At 46.5% G+C, this 21,250-nt stretch overlaps 2 protein-coding genes across 4 annotated transcripts in view; one reads left to right on the forward strand and one right to left on the reverse strand.

The window, feature by feature from the left end:
- Positions 1-21,250, forward strand: part of ABCC5 (ATP binding cassette subfamily C member 5) — a 205,787-nt gene that overhangs the window by 48,462 nt on the left and 136,075 nt on the right. The window lies entirely within an intron of this gene.
- The window catches only part of AP2M1 (adaptor related protein complex 2 subunit mu 1), a 28,790-nt gene continuing 7,900 nt past the window's right edge, over positions 361-21,250 (reverse strand). For all 3 annotated transcript variants that reach the window (XM_080409213.1, XM_080409214.1, XM_080409215.1), the window contains 10 exons: positions 17,791-17,903; positions 12,081-12,346; positions 10,615-10,697; positions 6,307-6,442; positions 6,068-6,209; positions 3,594-3,713; positions 2,947-3,082; positions 2,095-2,192; positions 1,825-1,936; positions 361-1,478 (listed from right to left, as the gene is read on the reverse strand). In XM_080409213.1, coding sequence (XP_080265339.1) covers positions 1,344-1,478; positions 1,825-1,936; positions 2,095-2,192; positions 2,947-3,082; positions 3,594-3,713; positions 6,068-6,209; positions 6,307-6,442; positions 10,615-10,697; positions 12,081-12,346; positions 17,791-17,864 — 1,302 coding nt within the window. In that variant the 5' untranslated portion in view covers positions 17,865-17,903 and the 3' untranslated portion in view covers positions 361-1,343. The remainder of the gene's footprint in view (positions 1,479-1,824; positions 1,937-2,094; positions 2,193-2,946; positions 3,083-3,593; positions 3,714-6,067; positions 6,210-6,306; positions 6,443-10,614; positions 10,698-12,080; positions 12,347-17,790; positions 17,904-21,250) is intronic.

Genomic DNA, 21,250 nt, shown 5'->3' on the forward strand with positions numbered 1-21,250 from the left:
GCACAAGGAAAAACCTTTTTGTTTTGCCTCCTCCGCCGCTCACAAGGGCGAAGCCACCCAGGTTCCCCCGGGCCAGGCCGGCGGGGCTGGGCCTGCCCCCCGGCGGCAGCGGTGCGGGGCGGCCCGGCCCTGGGGGGAGCCCGGCCCTGGGGGGAGCCCTGAGCATCTTCGGCAGCACCTGGGAGGCATCACCGGCCCCCCTGGGAATAAAGTCACGGCTGGTTCTTTCCACCTGCTAACGCTGTGGCAGCCCCGGGCCGGGGACCCACAGGAGCAAGCCGCACAGCGCTCCCCTCGAGCCCCACAGCACAGCCCCAGCACCGGCACCACAAGCCCCACACAGCAGCGCAGGCAGCCATCTCTGTTCTACATACTTTATTAGATTCAGAGCTGGACAAATCACAAAGTGTACAAAATGGAGACCACACTACCAGAAGCGGGATTGTGGGTAGCAGCAGCATTCCTATGGCCCAGAAGCGTTCGGTAGAAGTGTGGAGAGGGCAGGCTGGGGCAGGGGGCTCTTAGTGCCAACTGCATTTTAGATTCCCCGAGGACAGACCCTGTTCACATCCTGACTGAGCTCAGCTGACCCACACTCCCTGGGGCAGAGGGGCCACGTTTCCAATTTGTTTGGAAAGGACACACTGGCTCAAGCCAGCAGCGGGTGGGGCAAATGCTCTAAGGACCTGAAATGCTGTGCCACCCACATACACACCAGCAGGAGCCTAAACTCTCATCCTTTTTGGTCACAAACCTTCCCACGGCAGGACTCTATACCGACGACTTTGCAAGAAATATAAGGTGGTGATGAGATCTGACGAGCCCACCACCTCCTCTGGTGGAGGCCCGACAAACTCACCCCCCAGGCATCTCGGACTGGCCAGCAACATCTACCACAACAGCAATAGCTAGTACAGAAGCCAGGGTAACTTCAACTCAGATTTGTCCAGTCTATGTTTAGGTCTATTCTACGAGTACATATGCACAAGAACTTCAAAAATACTAGGATATGATGCAAGTAGTGAGACACCAACAGAAGAGGAGTTTAATGGTGGACGTTCCCTAGAAAGATCACGAGAGGATGGGAGTTAGACTAGCCCTTCCCCACCCTGGGATGGGGAGCAGGAGGCTGACTGCACCCCTGTGCATGGTTGGGTTCTGAACTTCATCTGCAGCATGGGTGGTAACTGAGCACAGGCAGGCAAGTCCGCTCCCAAGGTGAGCCACAGGGTCTTTCAATCTGCGTAGAAGGGGCCAGGCAGATGTTTTCTCTGAATGTAGTTGAAGACTGAGGAGAGGTGGAGGATGGCTTGGAGAAGAGGGAGCCTACCAGCCTGCTGGGGCTAGCATCTGGTCTCATAGATCCCGCTCCTGCCAATGTACCTCACCCATTTTATCACATCATGGTCACTGTAGTTCAGCTTTGGCTCAAAGACTTTCAGGTAGCGCACCTTCAGCCCAGAGGGTGCAAATGGGACCTATTGAGAAAAGGAAAAGCAACAGAGAGCATTGGAACAGAGGGGCAAGACGTTCTCCATACACAAATGCCATAGGACCCTGGTCTCTGCACCTAGGAACGGACACCAAGAACCACTGTTCCCTTCCCTACTCCCTGCACACATCACATGGTGACAGACCCTAATGGCTTTAAGGGCAACTTTCTTCCATTAGTTCTGCTGGCCAGCCGGCCTGGTGTTAGGAAGAGTCACACGTCAGCTTGGGACAGGGAGCACTCAAACCTGTGCAATCCCCGTGAGGGCAGAAGGGAGCAGACTGAAAAAGCTCCAAGGTTAGCTGCGCCCTGGAAGGCGGACAGGGACTCACCTCAAAGTTCATAGAGATCGGGGGCCGAGCCCACTTCTTCTTGTCATTGGTGGGCAGCAGTTCAATTTCCGCACTGATCTGGGATTCCTTCATTCCGGCCATACGCTTTATCCTATCAGAGAAAGCCCAGAAGTGAGAAGGGTGCCTGAAGAAGAGTTATATTCTCCCCTTCGCTACATGTGCTCAGGACAGGCAGGAACGCCTAACAGACTCTGCCTCCCCAAGCCAGCCCTGCCCTTGCAGCACCCCAGACTCAACACGCTCACTTACTTCCAGACAATGGCATTCTCACTGGCCTTGTACTTTGCCTTCCCTTTCATACAGATGACTTGCACTCCACTGGTATTGAGGGGTGTTGGGATCCGGACCTGGAAGGCAAAATCTGGTGAACAGAGGCGAGGAGACTGCAGCCTGAGCACTCTTGTGCAGTCTCAGGGGAAGACTGCCTCTCCTGGACCCCCCCTTAGCCTTCCTGCTCCCATCTCAGGGCCGAAAGAACATCAGCTACCACAAAGCATCCTAGGCTAGCTCTCCAGTTTCTCGTTTTCAAGCAAAAGATTCAAACATGTTTTCAGAATCCACAACAGTCAGCAAGGAACAGGGCAGAGCTCCCCAGTTCAAGCTGCAGGAAGCCTGGCCAGTGTCAGACAGATGAGCTCAGGAAGGATGCTGGGCTGGCCAGGGACGTCTGGTTGCACCAGGCTCTGGACAGCCCAGCTTTGCAGCAGTAAGCCTTTCCCAGGAGGGGACAAAGCTGCAAAGCCACCCTTAGCCTGTCTGTCTTACACAGCTCGTAGCCTGCTGCCTGTCTGACATACCATCAGATCACAAAGGCAGAACATGCACTTCTCACAGCAGCCAAGACATTAAGTGAACAGTTGCTGCAGGGAATGAGGCCTCTGCTGAGGCTGTGCAACTGGAAACAACTTCCCGCTCCCTACTTGCGGCGGTTCCCTTCCATAGCACAGCATCATGCATCTGTGGGGCATCCAGTTCACTTGTAGGCCTGTACAAGCTTGAGGACTCATCTGTGAGGACGCGCAGCAGGGGACAAAGCAGCACAATTCCCAGGCACAAGAGACCATAGGTTGTTGGGTTTTTTTTTTTTTGTCCCCCTCTTACCTCTATCTTCTGGGCCAGCAAGGAAGGTTTGAAATTTGATTTGATGACCACCTTCACTTCCAGCTTGGTCCGACCCACCTCCCGCACCAGTGGGATCACACGGAAGGGAAGGATAATGTCCTTAGTGGTTCGGTATCTGCAGGGATGGAAGTAACAGTGAAGTCTGAGGAGGAGTTAACTCCCTTATGGTCTTAAATTGTACCACCTTCCTAAGGCGACCCTCTCTGCATACAGGGATCAGCTCAGAAACATCAGCCAGAACGGGAGCCGTCCTAGAAGGAAGCAGCAGTAAGATCTGTGCTGCCATATGGCAGCGATTGAGTCCCAAGTTTTATATCTGGTTCCTGCCAATGGCCCTGTTCAAGGACACAAATTTTACAACACTGAAAACACAGATACAGCAAGCTAAAGGGTAAGGAAACCCACATCCAACACTACAGTTGTGGCAAAGGAAATCACGCAGCTGAGTTTCTACCACATTTGTTAAAGGAGAATTTGTGGGACACCCTACAGATTCCACTCAAAACAAGAAGGCAAGTGCATATTTTGTTAGGTGCTCAAGGGCTGCAGGTCTGCTCGAGAGCAGCAACCCTACTGTAGCAGCAAGCAGATGCCAATGCCAGCCCGCTCATCCCCCACCACAGTACCTCATGAGCTCAAACTCTCCATCTGGTGGAATGAAGCTGATGCTCCTCTCAGAATCAAACTTGCTGAGCCTCACGCATTGGTGGAAAGTGCAGTCATCGATGGCGATTGACTGTTTGCCGCTAAAAACACGAGACACAGTTAAACAAGTGCAAGCTGCAGCCCAGATATGTTGGTGCAGTCAAAGTCTGCCCAGGCAGAAACTACTCTACAGAGCATGTTGCCATCACAGGTGTCCAGGAAATGGGGAGGCAGGGAGAGATTTAAGGGACAGCAGCCTCTTGGCTCAGACTTTCCTTGTTTCACCACCACAAAAATCTTATTTCAGGAAGCTCATTCAAAGGAATTCTCTCCCTCCTCTCCCCAAAGAGGAGAGAGATTAGAGCAGCACCCTTCTGTCATAGCCAGCAACATAATGCTTGGGTCTGCCTGCCAGCAGCACCTTAGTACTGCAAAGGCAACTCCGCTAGCCCAAGTCTTCTCACAGCACAGTTCAAAAGGAGAGAAAACACTTTCCTGTCCAAAGCTATCCCACTGCCACACAGCCACGAGATGCCAGGTTTGTGGTCCTCCTGTTCAGAAATCTCTTCACAGCTATTGATTTCCACACTGCCAGCAGGTGGTTCGATTCTGATCTGGATTTGGTGAAGACCACAATATTATGCCATAAAGTTTTTATCTCTCACTTCTAAAAAAATCTGCGCAGCTACAATCTGTCCATGTAGATGCACTAGCCTAACCTGCCAGTACTGAGTTCTAGTCTGAGAATACTTTCCTTGCTACACATCCAGAGGTCACACACAAGACCTCTTCGCTACCGGGAGGGACCAGAAAATGAGAAGGTGGTAGAAACAGAAGAGGCAGCAGTGTAGAGAAGGTGCAGCAGTGTAGTATTGCAATATCTAGGCTGCCTCAGCTGCTGGGTTAACAGGACAACCATGTAAACGTGCTGATAGTACAAGCACTACAAGCAGGTTCAGCTGTCCTGGGAATCACCATTACCTGCACAAGTGGGAAGCAGACTGACCCCAGGCTGACTGGCTGTTTAGTTACACAAACCAGTGGGGCACTTGGTGCTTTGTAAGTGGGAGTTAAGTCTTTCCTAACCAGTTGGCCAGGTAACAGCCAATGTTAGCCAACTAGTTCCTGTTTCTTTGGAAATCTGCTGGGAAAGCCCTGCTGCCTAACACTGCTCCAGGTCTCAGGCAGCATTACTCAGGTCTTGGCATTGCCACACGCTAGATGCCAAAAACTGGCAGAAGCTGTCCCTTTTGGTCACCTCATAACTAAATGCTTCTGGAGAGTAACACCTCCAAGCTCTTGCCCACTGAAGAGCCAGTTAGGGAAAACCACCTAGCAAGAGTCCCTGTCTATCTTACTTCCAGAACTCAAGAAAATGGCACATTTACAGGCAAAGGCACTCACGGCACAGAAGCTTTGGGACAGCATTACTGACTCTGCAGACGCCTACACAGATGACATTTTCGCTAGACTACATCCCTACTGGGCAGCCACATGAGGCTCATCCATTTTACTACCTAGATTCAAGTACAGGAAAGATGGCTTAAAGGTGACAGTGAAGCGATAGCTCTTGGCTTGGTTCTGAGAGAAAAGGCAAATAGCAGCTCAGCTCCATTTACAGGAACCATCATGGAAAGTGTCTGAGATCCAAGTTACATGCACAAGTCACACGAAGCAAGAGACAGGGGGAGAGCAGAGTGCACACATAGCTGAAGCAGATTATCTACCTTCCCAATTCGCTGGGGTCAGCAAAAAAACAAAAACAAACAACCAAGAGAAACACAGTTGAGTTACAAATGGTTAGTGACAGAAAAGTGGTAGTCCCTTTGCTGTTATCTCTTCACCCCAAGCAGGAAGGCTGGAGAAGGCATAAGACCTGTTTTCAGCTTCGGTGTGGGTACTGATGAGGATGGGAAGGAAGGTAGCTGGGCTCCTGGAAGAGATGAGCCTTTAATCCACACAGCCACTGACCACATGTATGTCAGGAGGGGCTTATCCAGGGCTAGTCTGTCAGCTGTTCCAGTTCGTGGGAACAGTCACAGCAGGCTGTGGTCAGAGGGGTTCCTTCACTGTTCCCTCAGAGCACTACTACTGCATCCTATGAATAAGAGTCTCTGCACTGACTAGGACTGCTAGAGACAAACCCTGCGAAAATCCATCTCGCAGTGTTTCCAGCTGCAAGAACTCCACACTTAACGTTTTTTGAATCTTGTGGGCTTTTTTTTTGAACACTGCATTTGAATCTTAATACCTGAAGAGCTGTAGAGAAGCCCTCTGTATTAAGGCACTCAGGCTGGTAGCTTGCATGACAACTGACCTACCCAGAGAAGAGTTAGCAGTAATGTCTGAAGGGACAAAAAGATCAGCTTTGTCTGTCAAATCAGAAGAACTACTAAGTGCTGCCCTTTCATAAGAGCCCCTAGTGGCAAGTGGCTTTTACCCCAATGTCTCTTACCTTTTCCCCGTTTCATCTGCAGTCCCTTTGCCCTGTTTTTCAATTACAATCTTGTCATTCATGCCAAACTTGCACTCTGGCATTCCACTCAGATAACTCTTCATCACCACTCTGCCAGAGACATGGGCACTCAAAACCTGACCTGGTGTAGAGAAGAGCGCGGTTCAGAACACTTATACAAGTCTCCACTCTCAAACCTTGAAGGGGAAAAGGATGCCAGCTCAATGCCTCCTACTTACCCTGCGGGGACATCAAAAGATTCACACTCTCCAGCACGTCAAGAAAGAGTTCATTGCGACGATATTTGATCCCTTCACGTCTCCATCCAATCTGTCCAGTCACCTGGCTAGTGATCTGGGACTGCTCTTCCTTAGTCTGAAGGGAAGAGATGACATCTTAGACATCTAGATTAATTCAAAGACTAAGAAACCTTGCTTTAAATCTGAAAGCAACCACTTGCCATTTATTACGCACAACTGCTTTTGATGCTTAGATACGGGTGCCATCACAGCCCCCATGATTTGGTTCTTGTCTCCTCAGTGCAGCAAATCCTACGCCTAACCAAAAATTGGTCATAACAGCAGGAAAGGTTTTCCCATTTTGTTAGCTAGTCCATTAAGCTACATCTAGGTGCAGGGAGGCATGGGCTCCACCAATGACATTCAAATCATGACTCAGACTGTCACATCAATCCACATTAAGCAGAGAAGCAGCTGACAGGCCAGTTCACACCCTTATCCAACTCAACACCCCAGGGCCACAAGACAGCTAGTCCCCAAGGACTGCTTCTTAATGCCTGCAGTCATTAGCTGCATACCAACACTAACCTAACCTGCATCTAACAGCTTCCAGGCTCTGAGCACTACAGGCTGTGTTGAGAGGCACAAGGAGGTTTCCTACCTGATGCTATAGGCGGGATCCAGTCACACGAAGAAAGTCAAGAAGTAGATGTATAGCAGCAAGTGTGGTACACACAGGGTTAACAGGCAAGCAGGTCAATAGCGAGAAAAGGGAGGAAGGGAGAAAGAGGCAGGTTAAGCTTAAGGCTACCTCAGGACAGGAACAAAGCAGGCCAGCTCATTAATTAGGCAGCCAATTAGTACAAACAAGATGAGGGGCTTTGACCTTTAGCTCCCCTCAGGGAACCCAGCACTCCTAGCAGTGAAATGGCTTTTCAGGCTTGGCCCATTATGCACCACCCAGATACAAGGTAGAGCGGAGGGAGTGACAGACAGGCCAAACACCACTCCCAGTAATGTTGCCATTCCTAAAGCAAGCCCTGGATGTTTACCATGGCACAGACACCCAGAGTATGGGAAGCACCAGGCACCCAGGATGGCAGACTTAAGTCTGGGTCCTGTATAAAGTTATATTCTTATTAATTCTGCTTCTTCCACCACAACTGCACAACACAGAAGTGGGTCCTGCCACACCAGCCTTGCACTGGGCCCACAGGGTGGCAGTACATGATCTCAGCTTTAAAGCAGCAGCACTTTGTTTCACCCACGTTCTTGCCACAGACAGAATCACTTCCTGAGCAGAGTCATTATCATAACTTCTAAGCGACAGTTTTATACTCCCCTGGGAACTGCCTAGGTAAATGCTCAATGCAGTACAACAGTACTTCCCTTGTCTGTCCCACAAAAAAAGCCTCCTTATCTGCCTTGTTCAATGCTTTGTTCAGGCTTAAGAGGAACAAGAGGCACATGTAGATATAACTTCCAGTTCTCTGGCTTCCAAAGGGGAACATCAGCATATGATCAGTGTCCATCTCCTGCAACAGTGTAAGTGCGAAGAACCTCAACTGGTTGCTACAAAAAGTGACTGGATGGATGTAGAAGCAGGTGCCTGGGGAGTGCTGAAGCAGAGATCACCCAGTAGCATGAGTGTTCCCCAAGGGAGGGACTGGAGACACCCAGCTCTGAAATTTCTCACAACCGGTCCAGCTCAGGGAAGTTCCAAGTCAGTCAGCTAAAACGGGACAATAATATCCAACAACTTGTACTCAGTTACCAGGATGTTGACTAGATTAAAGGCAGACAGCTACCAGGTTTCCTGGGCTCCTGCAGCTGGGGGCAGCCCTCTCCTCTCTTTCAAGAAGTAACACTAGCATTTTAGCACTACATTATGTCTTAATGTTTGGGGAAACACTGTAACTATGAGTTGACCAACTCACTCCGAGAAAGCACCTGGAGAGAAAGAAAGTTACAGCATTCATCTAGTTAATGAAGTCTGGACAGATGCCGAACACCATCTGAAGAGTGAGAGCTGAGTACACGCAGCACAGCACCACCTTGAGCTGTAAAAGCAGGTTTAGCCTCTGCTGGAAAAAGATATCCGAGCCAATACCTGCACCAGTCCTGACAGAAGACTTCAATCAGCACAGCCTGTAGTCCTGCCATTTCAGTAGTGGGCTACTTCATGGGGAGGAACTAGAAGTGAAACCATGTTGCACACTAGCACCTTTTAAAACCTGTGTGCCACATCACCCTATTCCCAGAGCAGAAGGGTGCCTCCTATGGCAAGGAACACAGCAATATTGGACCCACCTCCAAAAAAGATAAGGCAGTCTTGTTTTCCAAGATCACCAGCCCTGAAAAGACCACTGTGGCCATATAGGGTGGGTGTTCAGAGTGCAGCAGCCCAGCATGCCTCAAATCTTTCATTGGGAACAAAGTTAAAAAGTTGAATTTGGCAAATCTGCCATAACTGTGGATTTTTCTCCTTAAACTCATCAGGACACAAGCCCAGAGAGAGCACCATCAGGAACTAAGCAGGGATAAGGGAACATTGACAACAGGCCACCCAGTCCCAGATTTTGGTCCAAGGTACCTGCCAGAAGTTGGCTGTAAAGTGAGGGAGGAGCTGGAGGCTAAATGTACCAGGGTAGAGAGCAGACAAGGGAACATGGCAAGTACTGTTTGAATTTATGCCCTGCCATACTGTGCCTGGGAAGGATTACTTCTGCTTTTTGCAGTGGGCTGCAGAAAATTCCAAACCAGAGCAGAATAACTGCTTACTTACATCAAGCTGAAGCCCAAACTCTCCTTTGTAAGGGAAGGGCTAAATCTGCTGTTGAATGGAGTAAGATGCTGTGACAGTGGTTTGCACACAAACAGCACAAAAGTTTGTTAAAGCAGACAAAAGCAAAAAGAGAGCAAGGGAAGGAAGTGAGGGTGGTGGTTAGTTTTGAGTTTTCCTAGGAACAGGAGCTGACTCAGCTATCTGAATGCTGACTGCCCAAAATGTCAGATTGCAGAAGGCTAGAGTGATTTACACTAGGGCTTGGGACGGGGGACAGACCGGATGCGCTCACATCTGGCCACTGATATATCCATGCCCTCTTGCAAAACATTGTTTGCTGTTCTAGCAGGAAATATGTTGCTCAGAGGCAGCTTCGCTCTCACCTCCTTCTTGAGCAATGCAGCCAGTCTTGCCAGTAGATTGGAAGTTTAAAAAGGAGTTCTTAGGAAGTCAGTGCTGATGAACAGAGTTGAAATAGAGCCTCCAGAGACTATGACCTCCACTTACCCTAGACAAGAACAGTTGCAAGGCAGGCTCTTGTTTAGCACTTTGCTTCTGTTTGTATCTTGGGGCTGAAGCTTCACTCAGATCTGTAACGTTTCAGTACTGACTCCCAGCTTTTTTTCCTGACTCACCTGCTACACAGGGAAGACTAGTGAGTTTTAGGCTAGGTCCTCATTATGAGTTGCGTAGCTGTGTTAGATGGACAAGGTGAGCAATACTCCTTGGGGACATGAGAAACACTGACTATAACAATCCTTTGTTTTCAGAAGATGAACATGAGCTGTCCAAGATGGGATGTCTAGCTTTGAGGGGTGTAGCCTGGAGTAGGATTAGAGCTAGTCTAAAACATGTTCCCAAGAACAGTCCAATTTAAGCGTCTTTTTCCTTAGGTACCCTTTATCCTCTACCTCCACGTAAACTTTGTTGCAAGGGTTAATACTGTGCCAAACTCACAGTAGAGACTCTCATCTCTAACATGAGAAAGCTCAGACTGTACTGATGCTCACCTGCAAAGATGCACAGGCAGCAACAGAATAACATCAGCTCCCTGACTGACAGCAAGATTCACAAGACTGAAGAACAGTTCATTACAAGGCAAGCACGAAAGCCTGACAGCTCAAAGCACTGAAGACTGGTGGAGAACAGACCTGCTCAGCGAGATTCACACACAGAAGAGCTATTTCTGGTTCATCAGGTAGATTTGTTTATCCTCTGTCAGAAGCTGACAGAGAGCAGAGTCTAAAGCCAGCAATCATTTATATGCATTATCCTAGCTCAGGGCCCTTCCTCCTACATCTTATCATGTGCCAGGAAACATGAGGTCACACAAGCACAGAGATACTTACAACAAGATGCCCCTGAACTATATCCCTGCCAGGGTGTCTTCTATCTACTCTGGCACCTCCACTCAGCACAGATCAAATCGTTAGTTGGTAGTTAAGACTGTACTTTCCTGAACAGGCTTACAGAAAATTAACCTGCAGAGAGAGCAGTGCTGTACCCTAAATTCCTGTGGTTACCTGACTCTTGATGCCTTGCTGAGTGATGAAGGTCTTCAGGGCACCTGTTTCAGAGTTCTGAGGATAGCCAAAGTCCAGGATTTCTACAGAAGGATAAGAGGAGGTTAGTTCAGAACTGCAAGGTACAAACGTGCCAGCTGGTCCTATGAGGAGAGAGCCAATTAGTGCACAGACACTGCTTACACATTACATTTCTGGGTAAGTTGCTAGAGTACTCCTTACTAAGAGAAAAGAAACAGCCTTGCTAAATTGACTTCCCAGTGCAATATTTTGGAGAGAAGGTGTGACGAAAAGCTGTCCAACTGATGAATCTGCTGCTTTTTAAGAGCAACTGCACTTTAGGCCTAAATATCAATTAGTCTAGCCACGTGCACAGGGCACACAGAGGAGTCAATAAAAAGGGTTTATCCAACAGCAGAAAAAGAATTATCTATCTTCACAGCATTTTATTTAGGTTTTTATTTTCTTATGAAGATGTAATCAAAAAAATCAAAACCTAAAAAACCAACAGCAGAATAGTGGCACTGCAGGGTGATCAGTGTGGGAGAGAAACAGATGTTAACCACAGACAGTGCATTTAACACCCACTCCCCTCAAAAAGGAAAGGAACAACCCACGAGAGATCTAGAGGGGAGAAGACAACCACTAACATGAACACCGAGTAACACCACGCTGACAGGTTTTGATCTCTCTGTGCCTACTAGAAGACAGCAGTGACTGACCAAAGCAGAGAAACAGCAGTCTCTCGATCTGCCCACAGAGGAAATAGAGAAACCATCAGTCACTGTGACCCTTGGCTAAGAAACCCAGGACACATGTGTGGTGCCTTGTCCAGAAAACAAACTGAAGCTTAACTAATACAAACAAAGTGCTCATATTATGCAAAACAGGGACAGCTTAAGGGCAATCTCTACAGGCAGGCTGATATCGCGAGCAGCTGAAGGGACACTGTATTCTTATTCTGTGGTAAAATCTGGAGCCGTTATCACTGGGGGAGGTAGGGCTGGTACAGAGCAGGTTGGGTTTTATTGATTTCCTTCTGTCTCAGAACTGCCCAAGAGGCAACTAGCTGCAGCCTGGGGTGACGGCTACCATACTGTGCTAGAGCCACCTGGGCACTAGCTGGGACAGATGGCCTTAGAGATGCTAATGACAGCCCTCAGGATAAAGATAGCCCTACGTCTACACAGGATCCACCTAGAAGTTGGGGTGCAGTACCAGCTGCCTCATTTATACAAGTGCACAGGTGCCAACATTTCAGCAGAGAGCCATGATCAACACAAGGGTATGAGGCTTAAGATGTTATCCACACTTACAGTACAGGTGGCATCTGAAAGCAGAACAAGTAATTTTGAACTCAGTCACACGTTAAAAATACTTCAAGGATTATTACTACACCAAACTAAGCTAAGGGTTTTAGAATGACCAAATGCAGTATCAGACAGCAGATAACAGAAACATCTCACCATCCAGTAGCTCATAGATCAGCACAAAGTTGTTCTTTATGTTCTCCTCACTGATTTTTCCAAAGTAGGCAGTCATCACGTCACACATCTTGTAAAGAAACTCGAATACCATGGCAGCGTTGACATTCTGCTTGGTGACGGCAGCCAGCCAGATGTTGGAGCGCTTGACATGGAAGAAACTTGTGCGGGCGATGTTGGTGACAGGTGAGCGTACCTGCTGCCGTGCGTGGATGACATTGACGCGGAAAGCGTCAACAGCATTCCGCCTACAAGACCACCACCAAAGATAAGTTAGCACAGCACACATGAAAACAAGCTGGCTACACAGTTCTGCTTATGCGATTACAGTCAGACACTGAACTACATATACCAAACTCACTTAGGAAGGGTGCCTGGGGATGTCTCTAAGAGGGACAAGTAAAGGCTCTGAGCAACGTTAGACATTGAATTCTGCACAAACTAAAGGAAAGACAGTGCTACTGGTCTCTTAAAGAGCTTTGCACTACAGTTACACTATAGTCAGAAGGAGAACTTAACCTCCATCTGGAGTCAGATGGCAAAGGAGCCTTCCCTTCAATTACTTTTGCTAGCACTCCCAATTGATTTGCCATAGCTGGGAATAAATATAGTAGTGTCTTACAGCTCAAAGAAAAGCCCGCTTCTGATTAAACACCTAGTTACTGTCTACTCTGCATGCCCAGGCCTTCATACTCTTGCTCCAAAGCAAGCTGTAGTCTCCCAAGATATATGTCAACGGCATTGCCTCCCAGACATACCACCGACGAAAACACCAGCAAAACCTACCCAGGTCACCTGACGGACACCAGTGTCCAGGTATACCCCAAAAGGGAGATTTAGTTCTCAGATCTGCCTCACCTCCATGCCCCACGCACCACAGAGGGCAGGCTCAAAGCAGCAAGCAGGATTAGGAACACTTTTGGCTTTCCAGTTACACGTCCTCTCAAGCCTGCTAGGCTTCAGAACAGGTCTCTTGCATGTGGACTTAAGGTCCCTATAGTGCTGCATGCTAGTGGCACTGCATTACATGCACTGGACAGTCCAGCACCATTTACAGTAAAGAGGTTCTGCACAGTGCTGAAAGTGTGCTGTGCAAGCTTCCCCTAGCTGCTGCCATCTTTAATCCAAGCTGTTTATACACTAGTGACACTAAACAAATCCCTCCTGGGTGAACAGGGCATTCCGGATGTAATTCTTCCACACTAGAGTTTCCTTATCCTGTAGCTACAAGTCAGGATAAACTCCCCAAATTAAGTTTAAGTCCACCAATCCTAAGAACACAGGAAGGAAGCCTGAGTGCTTTATATGACAAGACCAAGACTTAAAGCAGTAATCTATACACCAAGCCAAGACTCATCTAATTGTGCTTTACTACTCATACTCTCAGACACTGTGTGGAACAGTAGGTCTTCTGACTGCAGCATCAAGGCCATGGTACTGATTATGCAGCACCATGTTTCAGAGCAGACAGTAACAGCATCCTTACAAGCAAAGATACAGGCATACAAATGCTTGTAAGCATTGAGGGTTGTCAACAATCCAGCAGACAGTTCCAAGTTTGAAAACAAAGCATATTCAAGGGAACATATGCTACCACAGCAGGTGTTTGTTCCTTGAAGGTCTGAGTATATATGTAGAAGCTTCATCAGTAAACATGCTCCCCCGTAAGTAAAGTTCTGGCTTTCAAATAATTCTCAGGTTTTACTGCTCCAGAATGTTTGGAAGTTTGAGTTAAATTAATGTTTCATTTCTATCTTAATTTTTCCATAAGAAAGCAATTTGATCTACTATGAAATAACAATATCTAAAAGCCCCGTTCCTCCCCTCCAGTAAGCCTTGCAAGGAAAGTTCAGCTTGTTCTGGAGCATTAGCCCTCCCAGCCTCAAGTTCTAACCCACTAGAACTAGTACCAGAACCAGAAACCAGACTGGTGCACGCTAGGAGAAGCCTCAGGTCGGCGATGCTTTTCTAGCCCACCAGTTGCCCACTGTGCAGTGCCAGTCATGGCCTACCACGCGTGTCTTACCTATTGCTACAGCAGCCAATGAGATGGGATGGACAGAAATGGCGCCAGCGGAGAAAGGAGGAGTGACAGCAACAAGAGAAAGGGTTAGAAACACACACACACAAGGCACAATGAATCCAAAGAGATAAGAAGAGACCAAACAACACCCCCTCCCCCTGCTCCTGGGCACAAAAGGCCAAGGTGGTATTGGATGGACACTAACAAGCTGTGGCAGCAATGAAGCCCTCGCAAGCCACAATGCTGACATGCCATGGTCAGGCTGCCAGCGTGGACAGACCTGTGTTTAGCTGAATTTTAAGGCTAACTGGGCATTTAGTCCAGATGAGCTGCATCTGTACCACATCAGTGATACCCAGTCTACTCTGCTAATACATGTAACAGACCTTGGAGGGGAAAAACCCCAAGGCCTCAATCTGATGCATCGCCTGGGGACCACAGAATATCAAGCATCTTCTTCCCAGCCTGCCTCAGAACAGGGCTGCAAGTCCAAGCGGGCATTTCTATGACAGTACTTCTCATTTTAAGTTGTTTGGGTTGATGCTTTCTGACTTGGTCCAGCCAACAGGAAATACAGCAAGTTTGATAGAGCTGGAGCACATCTGGAAAGATACAGCACATCCTGCAGATTCAGATACTGCTCTATCCAGCTTGCACTTTTTCCTTAAGGATCAAGAGCCATGAAGCTGTAGTGATGTATAAGAAGCTCAGAAACCAAATGCCTATTACATTTATAAAGTGCATGCAGTTTGTCATGTAAGCTGCTCAGTTTCAAATAGCTTATTTTTATTAAATAGCTACATTCTTAAATGCAGGTAGGTTCTCCCAATGACTACGTCACTGAAGAACAAGGCACTTGAAGATCACAGTAGAGGCCTCCATAGTATCTTGAATTAAATGTACAGTGCTTTGCTTTTTTTTTTTTTTTTTTTGAGAAGCTGCTTATACATGCAGCTAGCTGCTGTATGGACAGATGCACTACATGCACTAAAGCCATTCTAAGTTGCAAGCAAAGGAAGTTCAAGTTTTGTGGTACTTCTGCCTTTAACAAAGTCAAGGGAAGGGTTTCTTCATTGACCATCACTTTGCTCATTAACATTTGAGCTAGTATGTGCTTATTTAGACAAACTGTGCAAGAGGAGGGGTTCTCATAACCACTGATAAACTTTAATCTCTCCCAACACAGAAGCTGAGCCTTCAGAATGCCAAAGGCAAATGCAAGACCAAGGAATCTTAAGGGTCACTCACACACAGACAAGCAGCAGCTATGCTCATTTCCCATTCAACATAACTCCCAGCAAGCTGGGTGGGCTCAGCCCTCAGCACTCCAGATCTATCATTTAGGAATTAAGAACTGTATAGTATTCTAGAAGTCTATTACCTGGTTGGTTGGTTAGAGACAGAATTCCTTCAGTGTTGAGTACAAGCTACAGTATCATGGCTATTCCTTTCCCTACCTCCCCCTCTGAAGGTTAGGACACAAAAAGCTTGTAAGTAGACCTGGTATTGATGCTAACATCCAGGCTAGGAAATGGCAAGATTCTCAGTTATTTTGTTACACCACAAGATGAGACGCAGCCATTTTAAGATAACTTGTTATGTAAGGTTACATATCTAAAAAAATTCCAAACCAGGTCTGAAAGCCTGTTTCAGAAGGAATCCAACACCTTGGGGAGCAAGCTCGGGTAACAGCCAGCACCAGCTCCACCCATGTCACAAGACCGACACTTCCACAGGAACTGAATGGAGGGTTTCACTCAAGGGAACACTGACTCCTGAAGTCCTAGAGAAAACACTTGAATCTTTTTGGCACCTTCTGCCAAATGAAAAAGTCAAGACAGATCAGACAGGAAAACACATTTTTTAGTTTTGCCTGGCCAGCCAGCAGGAAGTACTTTATCACATAGTGAACACAAGTCACTCGCTCTGTAAGAGGAAGGAGTCAAAATTAAAAGCAATAGAAGATCACTACATTAAAAGTAACTTCTTCACTCCCCAGCTCACATCTGCACAGCCCAAATGCCCTTTAAATTAAAAGGTCTTCTTGAATAAACATTGCTTTGAGTACAATTCTATTGTTAAGTGCTTTAAGTTCACAAGCCACTAAAAAGGTAAGTTTTTGGCAGAAACTGCAGTAACAGTGTCCCTAGCCCCCTCTCCCCCACCACCCAATGTATTCTCACAATTTATCTACAATCCAGACTGGCTTAGCTCCATCACTGTGATATCTATTCATTAGGAGAACTTTACAAAATCAGATGTGGCATAAGCTGAAGCTCTTCAGAGCAAATCAAAAAAGTATGCAATGCCAAAATGAGTTAGTACACCAGAGGTAAAAAACTTTGCAGCCAGTATTTTTCTGCTTCAGAAGTACAATGCTTCCTTGGCTCTGCTCTGTGTGGAAGTCCTGGAACAACTTACTCAACCTTAGAACAGCTACTTTACTCTGCCTTTGTTGATTCAGAACAAGCCAAGAGATTTAAAGCTCATTAGGTGAAGCCTTATTATTACAGACACTGTGTTGACTGCTATTCCATCAATGAAACACCGCAAGACTTGACTAGCTACTAGTTCTACCTCAACTTTTAACCTCTACTAGACAATCCATAACCAGAAGGAACACACGCTTCAGACCAGAGCAGTCTGAAGGCAGACTGGCTTGACAGTTTTTTTTGTAATTCATGGCAACAAGTTGTTTCACAGCACATCCTATTACTATTCATTATGGAGACCTGGTACAAACTATTTTTTCTTGAACTGGCCAGGTGCTCTCGTTGGACCTTGAATTAACATCTACCACAGTCATCATTCCATTAGCTATGTTTTAACTCCGCTAACTTCAGTTACTAGCTTCCACCTAATGCCTAACACTAGTGAAAACCCACTAGGAAAAGTAATGTACAAGAAAGTCACTTAAGGTTTTCAGTTCAATCATCATCATCGCTTGATACTGGGTTCCTTATATCTCTATCCACTGCCTATAAGACACCAAATTTTTAGTAGGGTTTCTCCTGGGAGCTAGCTGCCTAAGGACCGTACAGATCCAGTCTAAGTGAGCATCGTAACAGTTGTGTGAAGTACAATGACACACCTACAATCTACCAAAGGCTTTCAGCGCTTCCCACAACTTTATTTACCTAATGAATATAAGCTTTTCATATACAAGGCTGCCATACAAAGTTGGGGGACAGAATGCCAGCTTTAAGTGTACAGCTATGGTTATTATGAGACTGCTTGTAGGCATAACTTTCCAAGACCAGAATCTTCTGCATGCCTATACTTGATGTTAGACATCTGTTTGAAACTCAGAGCCCTGGTTATAATGCATGGCAGACAGTTCCCACATTACCGCTCCCATAAAGTTATACCAGTGAGGCTGGTAGACTCCCACAGTGGCAGTTCACATTGCTGAAGCGTTTGGAGCAACAGCCAGATCTCTACCATCCAACATAAAGTCCCAGGTTTGGTTGCAGGCCATTCTTTACTACCATCTGGAGGTGACCAGGGCTTAACAAGCTTTTTTTTTTCCTGAACTAAGCCTAGAGCAGCAAGTTAAGTTGCAGTCTTACATGCATGCACAGCTAAAGCAGAACAAAGCAGCTCTGAGTTGTTGACTGCACCAAAATGAGACAGAAATGCAAGGACCAGGGATGCAACACAAACACTTACCCAATGTCATCCCGGTAGACTCGAGAGATTAAAACCTCTCCTTTGTGATTATAGATGAATAAGCCTCCGATCATGATGGAACTTTAGTCTTCTCTTCCCATGTTGCTTAAGACCTGAAGCAAGAGAGGGCATACATCAGTAGGCTGCATGGCAGCAAGCAGTAAAGCAGGCACAGACTTTGACACCTGCTGGCTATTCACCAGGGCACAGACACCTTTTGTCACACCCATTCTCAAGCAGGAGACAATTCTTACAATACCTGTGGTAGTGAGGACCTTACAGCATACATCTTGATGCCACAGAATACCAACTCCAGCAGACTGCTGGGAGGGACAAGAGATATTCCTGGAAGTTTGATGGTGTGGGCTACTTCAGCTAATTTATCTTGTTACATCTGGCCAGGCTAGCACATGGCTGAGCCTCAGCAGGACAGCTAGAAACTTGGGAGCAGCTCCAGTGCTGGAAGCAACTGCCTGCCTCATGCTTACACGCTGGAGGGAACAGTCCTTTATAAGTAAGGAGCTCTATTAGAAACAGTGTTTTACTTTGGAGAGGAGGGAAGTAGCCTTATTGCTGCAGTTACAGATTATATTTTTTATCTGCTAGGATTTTCTATGGAAAAGTACATGTTCCCAATGCACAGTACAGACTAAGTACTTAAGCCCCAACTACATCCCAGTCTCTCCTGATCAGCATTCCCTCATGTTTGCTGCAGAACTGCCCCTTGGGGGCACACCGTAACAAGGACCCAATGAGAAAGCCCATTGGGAACAAACTGCCTTGTTCCAGACCTAAAGAGCCACCACAGGGATCCTGACAGAGGCCCAGCTGAGTGACTTCCTGAGATCATCTGAAGCAACTCAAGAGCTGAGGTCAAGGTGTATACATCAGCTACCATGCATCCCATAACACATGAGGCTCTGAATGTGACTGCCATTTGTAGCCAGGACTGAAGCTTAAAATTAGCACTGGAATAGATACACACTTCTCATTCCATTCGGCAGCACAGACAGATCAAGCCTCAAGTGTTAGTAATACCTGACCTATCCCCTGAACGCAAGAAAAAAAAAAACTACAGGCCTGGAACTACAAGCAAATCAAAGACCCTTTATTTCTACTACAAAGGCTCTATTTCCCCAATGACTGAGATAAAAACCTGACGAGACTCTTAGTTTGTCTTCTTGCACGCAGTTCACACAAATGTTTGAGATGTTACCAAGCCTATTACTGTATGGCAGGGGGTTCTCAGCAGCAAGTACACTTTGGTTTATTACAGCTTTTATATGGTTTTGCTACAGCAATGTTACAGCCTTTGCTGATCCCCAGCAGCAGCACACTGAGTAACGCTTCAGAGACCAAACCAAGACCAGTTTGGCCACAAGGTGCCATTGGAATGGGAGACCTCTTTATGACCCACTTTAATTTGGGCTAGTGCCTCAGAAGTTACCCTCTTAAACTGGTAATCCTCTCCTTTTTCACCAGAAGATTGGTTTGGAGAGCTACGAAGCTGGTAGACATTATTGATGCAGAAGACTTTTTTTTTTTTTAAAGTACACAGCAGCTACTTCACCAGATCCCATTCCTGTAGCCATATGCACCCCTATTCACTTAAGTCCAAGCCATAATACCCACTCCAGCAACTGCTTGGTTGGCTTACAGAGAAGAGCACTACAAATGTGACAGGGCAAGCCTCGTGACAATCACATCAGCATTTCTCAGCTTTGGCACTGCAGAGCCTTAGATAACCAACGATCTCCACACTGTTGTTGGGGTGGGTTAGCCTACACCCACTTGTCTGGGCTGGACGGAAAGGATAGGGAGAGGCTGGCCTAGAGACAGATGCTAACAGTCAACAGATACTTGCTCAGGAACACAGCAAAAGTGAAGTTAAAGTGACCTAGCCTCAGATCATCTCAAAGGCCAGGAAAAAAAAGGAGAATACAAAAGCAATACACACATCAGAGGGACAAAAGGACTTCCAGGGTAGAAGCCTGGAGTACTAAGTGTAACATAACCTCTAGATGTTACATTCAAGAAACTAAAGTAGCTGTCTATTTGAAGGGACCGCTGCAGATGCAAGTTCTGTGCTAAAACTAATTTATAGTACAGCCACTAGTTTTAATTTCAGAGACACAAACTTCAAATTTCATAAACCTTTACACCAACATTTTTAGCTACATCTAGTGAGTCCTCTGAGACTAATTTACACATACTTCTCTGCTATAGCTCTTCAGCTACCAGATGGCTGATTCTGCTCATTAAAAGGAAAAGGCAAAAAAGTATCAGTCAGTTGTTAAGTCAAAATAGAGAGAAAGAGACAGACTAGCAGTTTTCTGAAAGCTCAGTAGTGAGCTTCCTGGCTTTTACTCCCACATTCTGCTGGTTGAGTGTCTCTGGCTATTAACAGGCTGCCTCCTGCCACTTGTCAATGGCTTCATATAGCACTGTCATGACTCCATCTAGCACAGAAGAGATTTTCAAATATGTTTTTTTCTTCCATTCCCATTAATGACACTTCATAACTTCAGGATACAAGTATTTTGTTTACTTCCAGTACAAGTCTCTGTAACCAAGCCTATTAAGACAGGCAGCACAGAGTCTGAATTTCCCATGTAGTTACAGAGTGGGAAAAGCCCTCTGTAGCTGCTTACTGTCCCACGTAGGAGGACCAGGGCTACATGGTGTAGCTGGCAGCAAGGCCAGCATCCCTATGCCAGAAGAGAGAGACAATCCTGTTGGTGAACAGAACAAACCCAGGTTCTCAAATTTAAGGAAGTGGCTGTACCACAGACTCCTAACTACTTAAATGAAACACACACACAGCCCTGACAAGCACGAGGGAGGCCACTGAAAGGTGGCCTGCAGGGCTAGACCTCAAATCATGAAGACTATCTGTTTGAATACAGTTGCCCAACAAGTCTGGCAGATGCTGAAGCTGTAATCCAGCAAACATTTGAAAGGTCATTCACACAGGCCAAACGGTTAAAAAAAAGAACCATTATGAGAATGACAGTAACTTGCTGCCTGCTCTAGGAAATTCTTTCCTAATTAGTATTTTCTCATTCCAGCTAAGAGACAAGGATGCCTTTTTCAGACCGCTACAGTGCTGGCTTCCACATTCAGATATGGACTACTGCTACCAAAGGTAAAGAAGAGATTCTGCATCCTTTTTAAGACTTATACTGCGTAGAATAGTTTCCTGGAAGCTTATGCAACTGGTCAAAGCTGGATCACATGAATCCTACAAACCCTTTCCAGAAGATTCCTAGAAAGCACATCCTAGTCTTAAAAAAAAAAATAAAAAAATCACCCTCTTGGGTTTTAACGCTGCTTAAGTTATTTGTTTCACTATTTTAGCATAAAGGAAAAGTCTGCTTTGATGAGCAACAGCATCAGACACACAGTATATACAAGACAAAATCTCTTGCTAGCATGACAAGCCAATCATTTTCTGAAAAAG

This window comes from Falco punctatus, assembly GCF_963210335.1.
Source record: "Falco punctatus genome assembly, chromosome: 13".
Lineage (NCBI taxonomy): Eukaryota > Metazoa > Chordata > Aves > Falconiformes > Falconidae > Falco > Falco punctatus.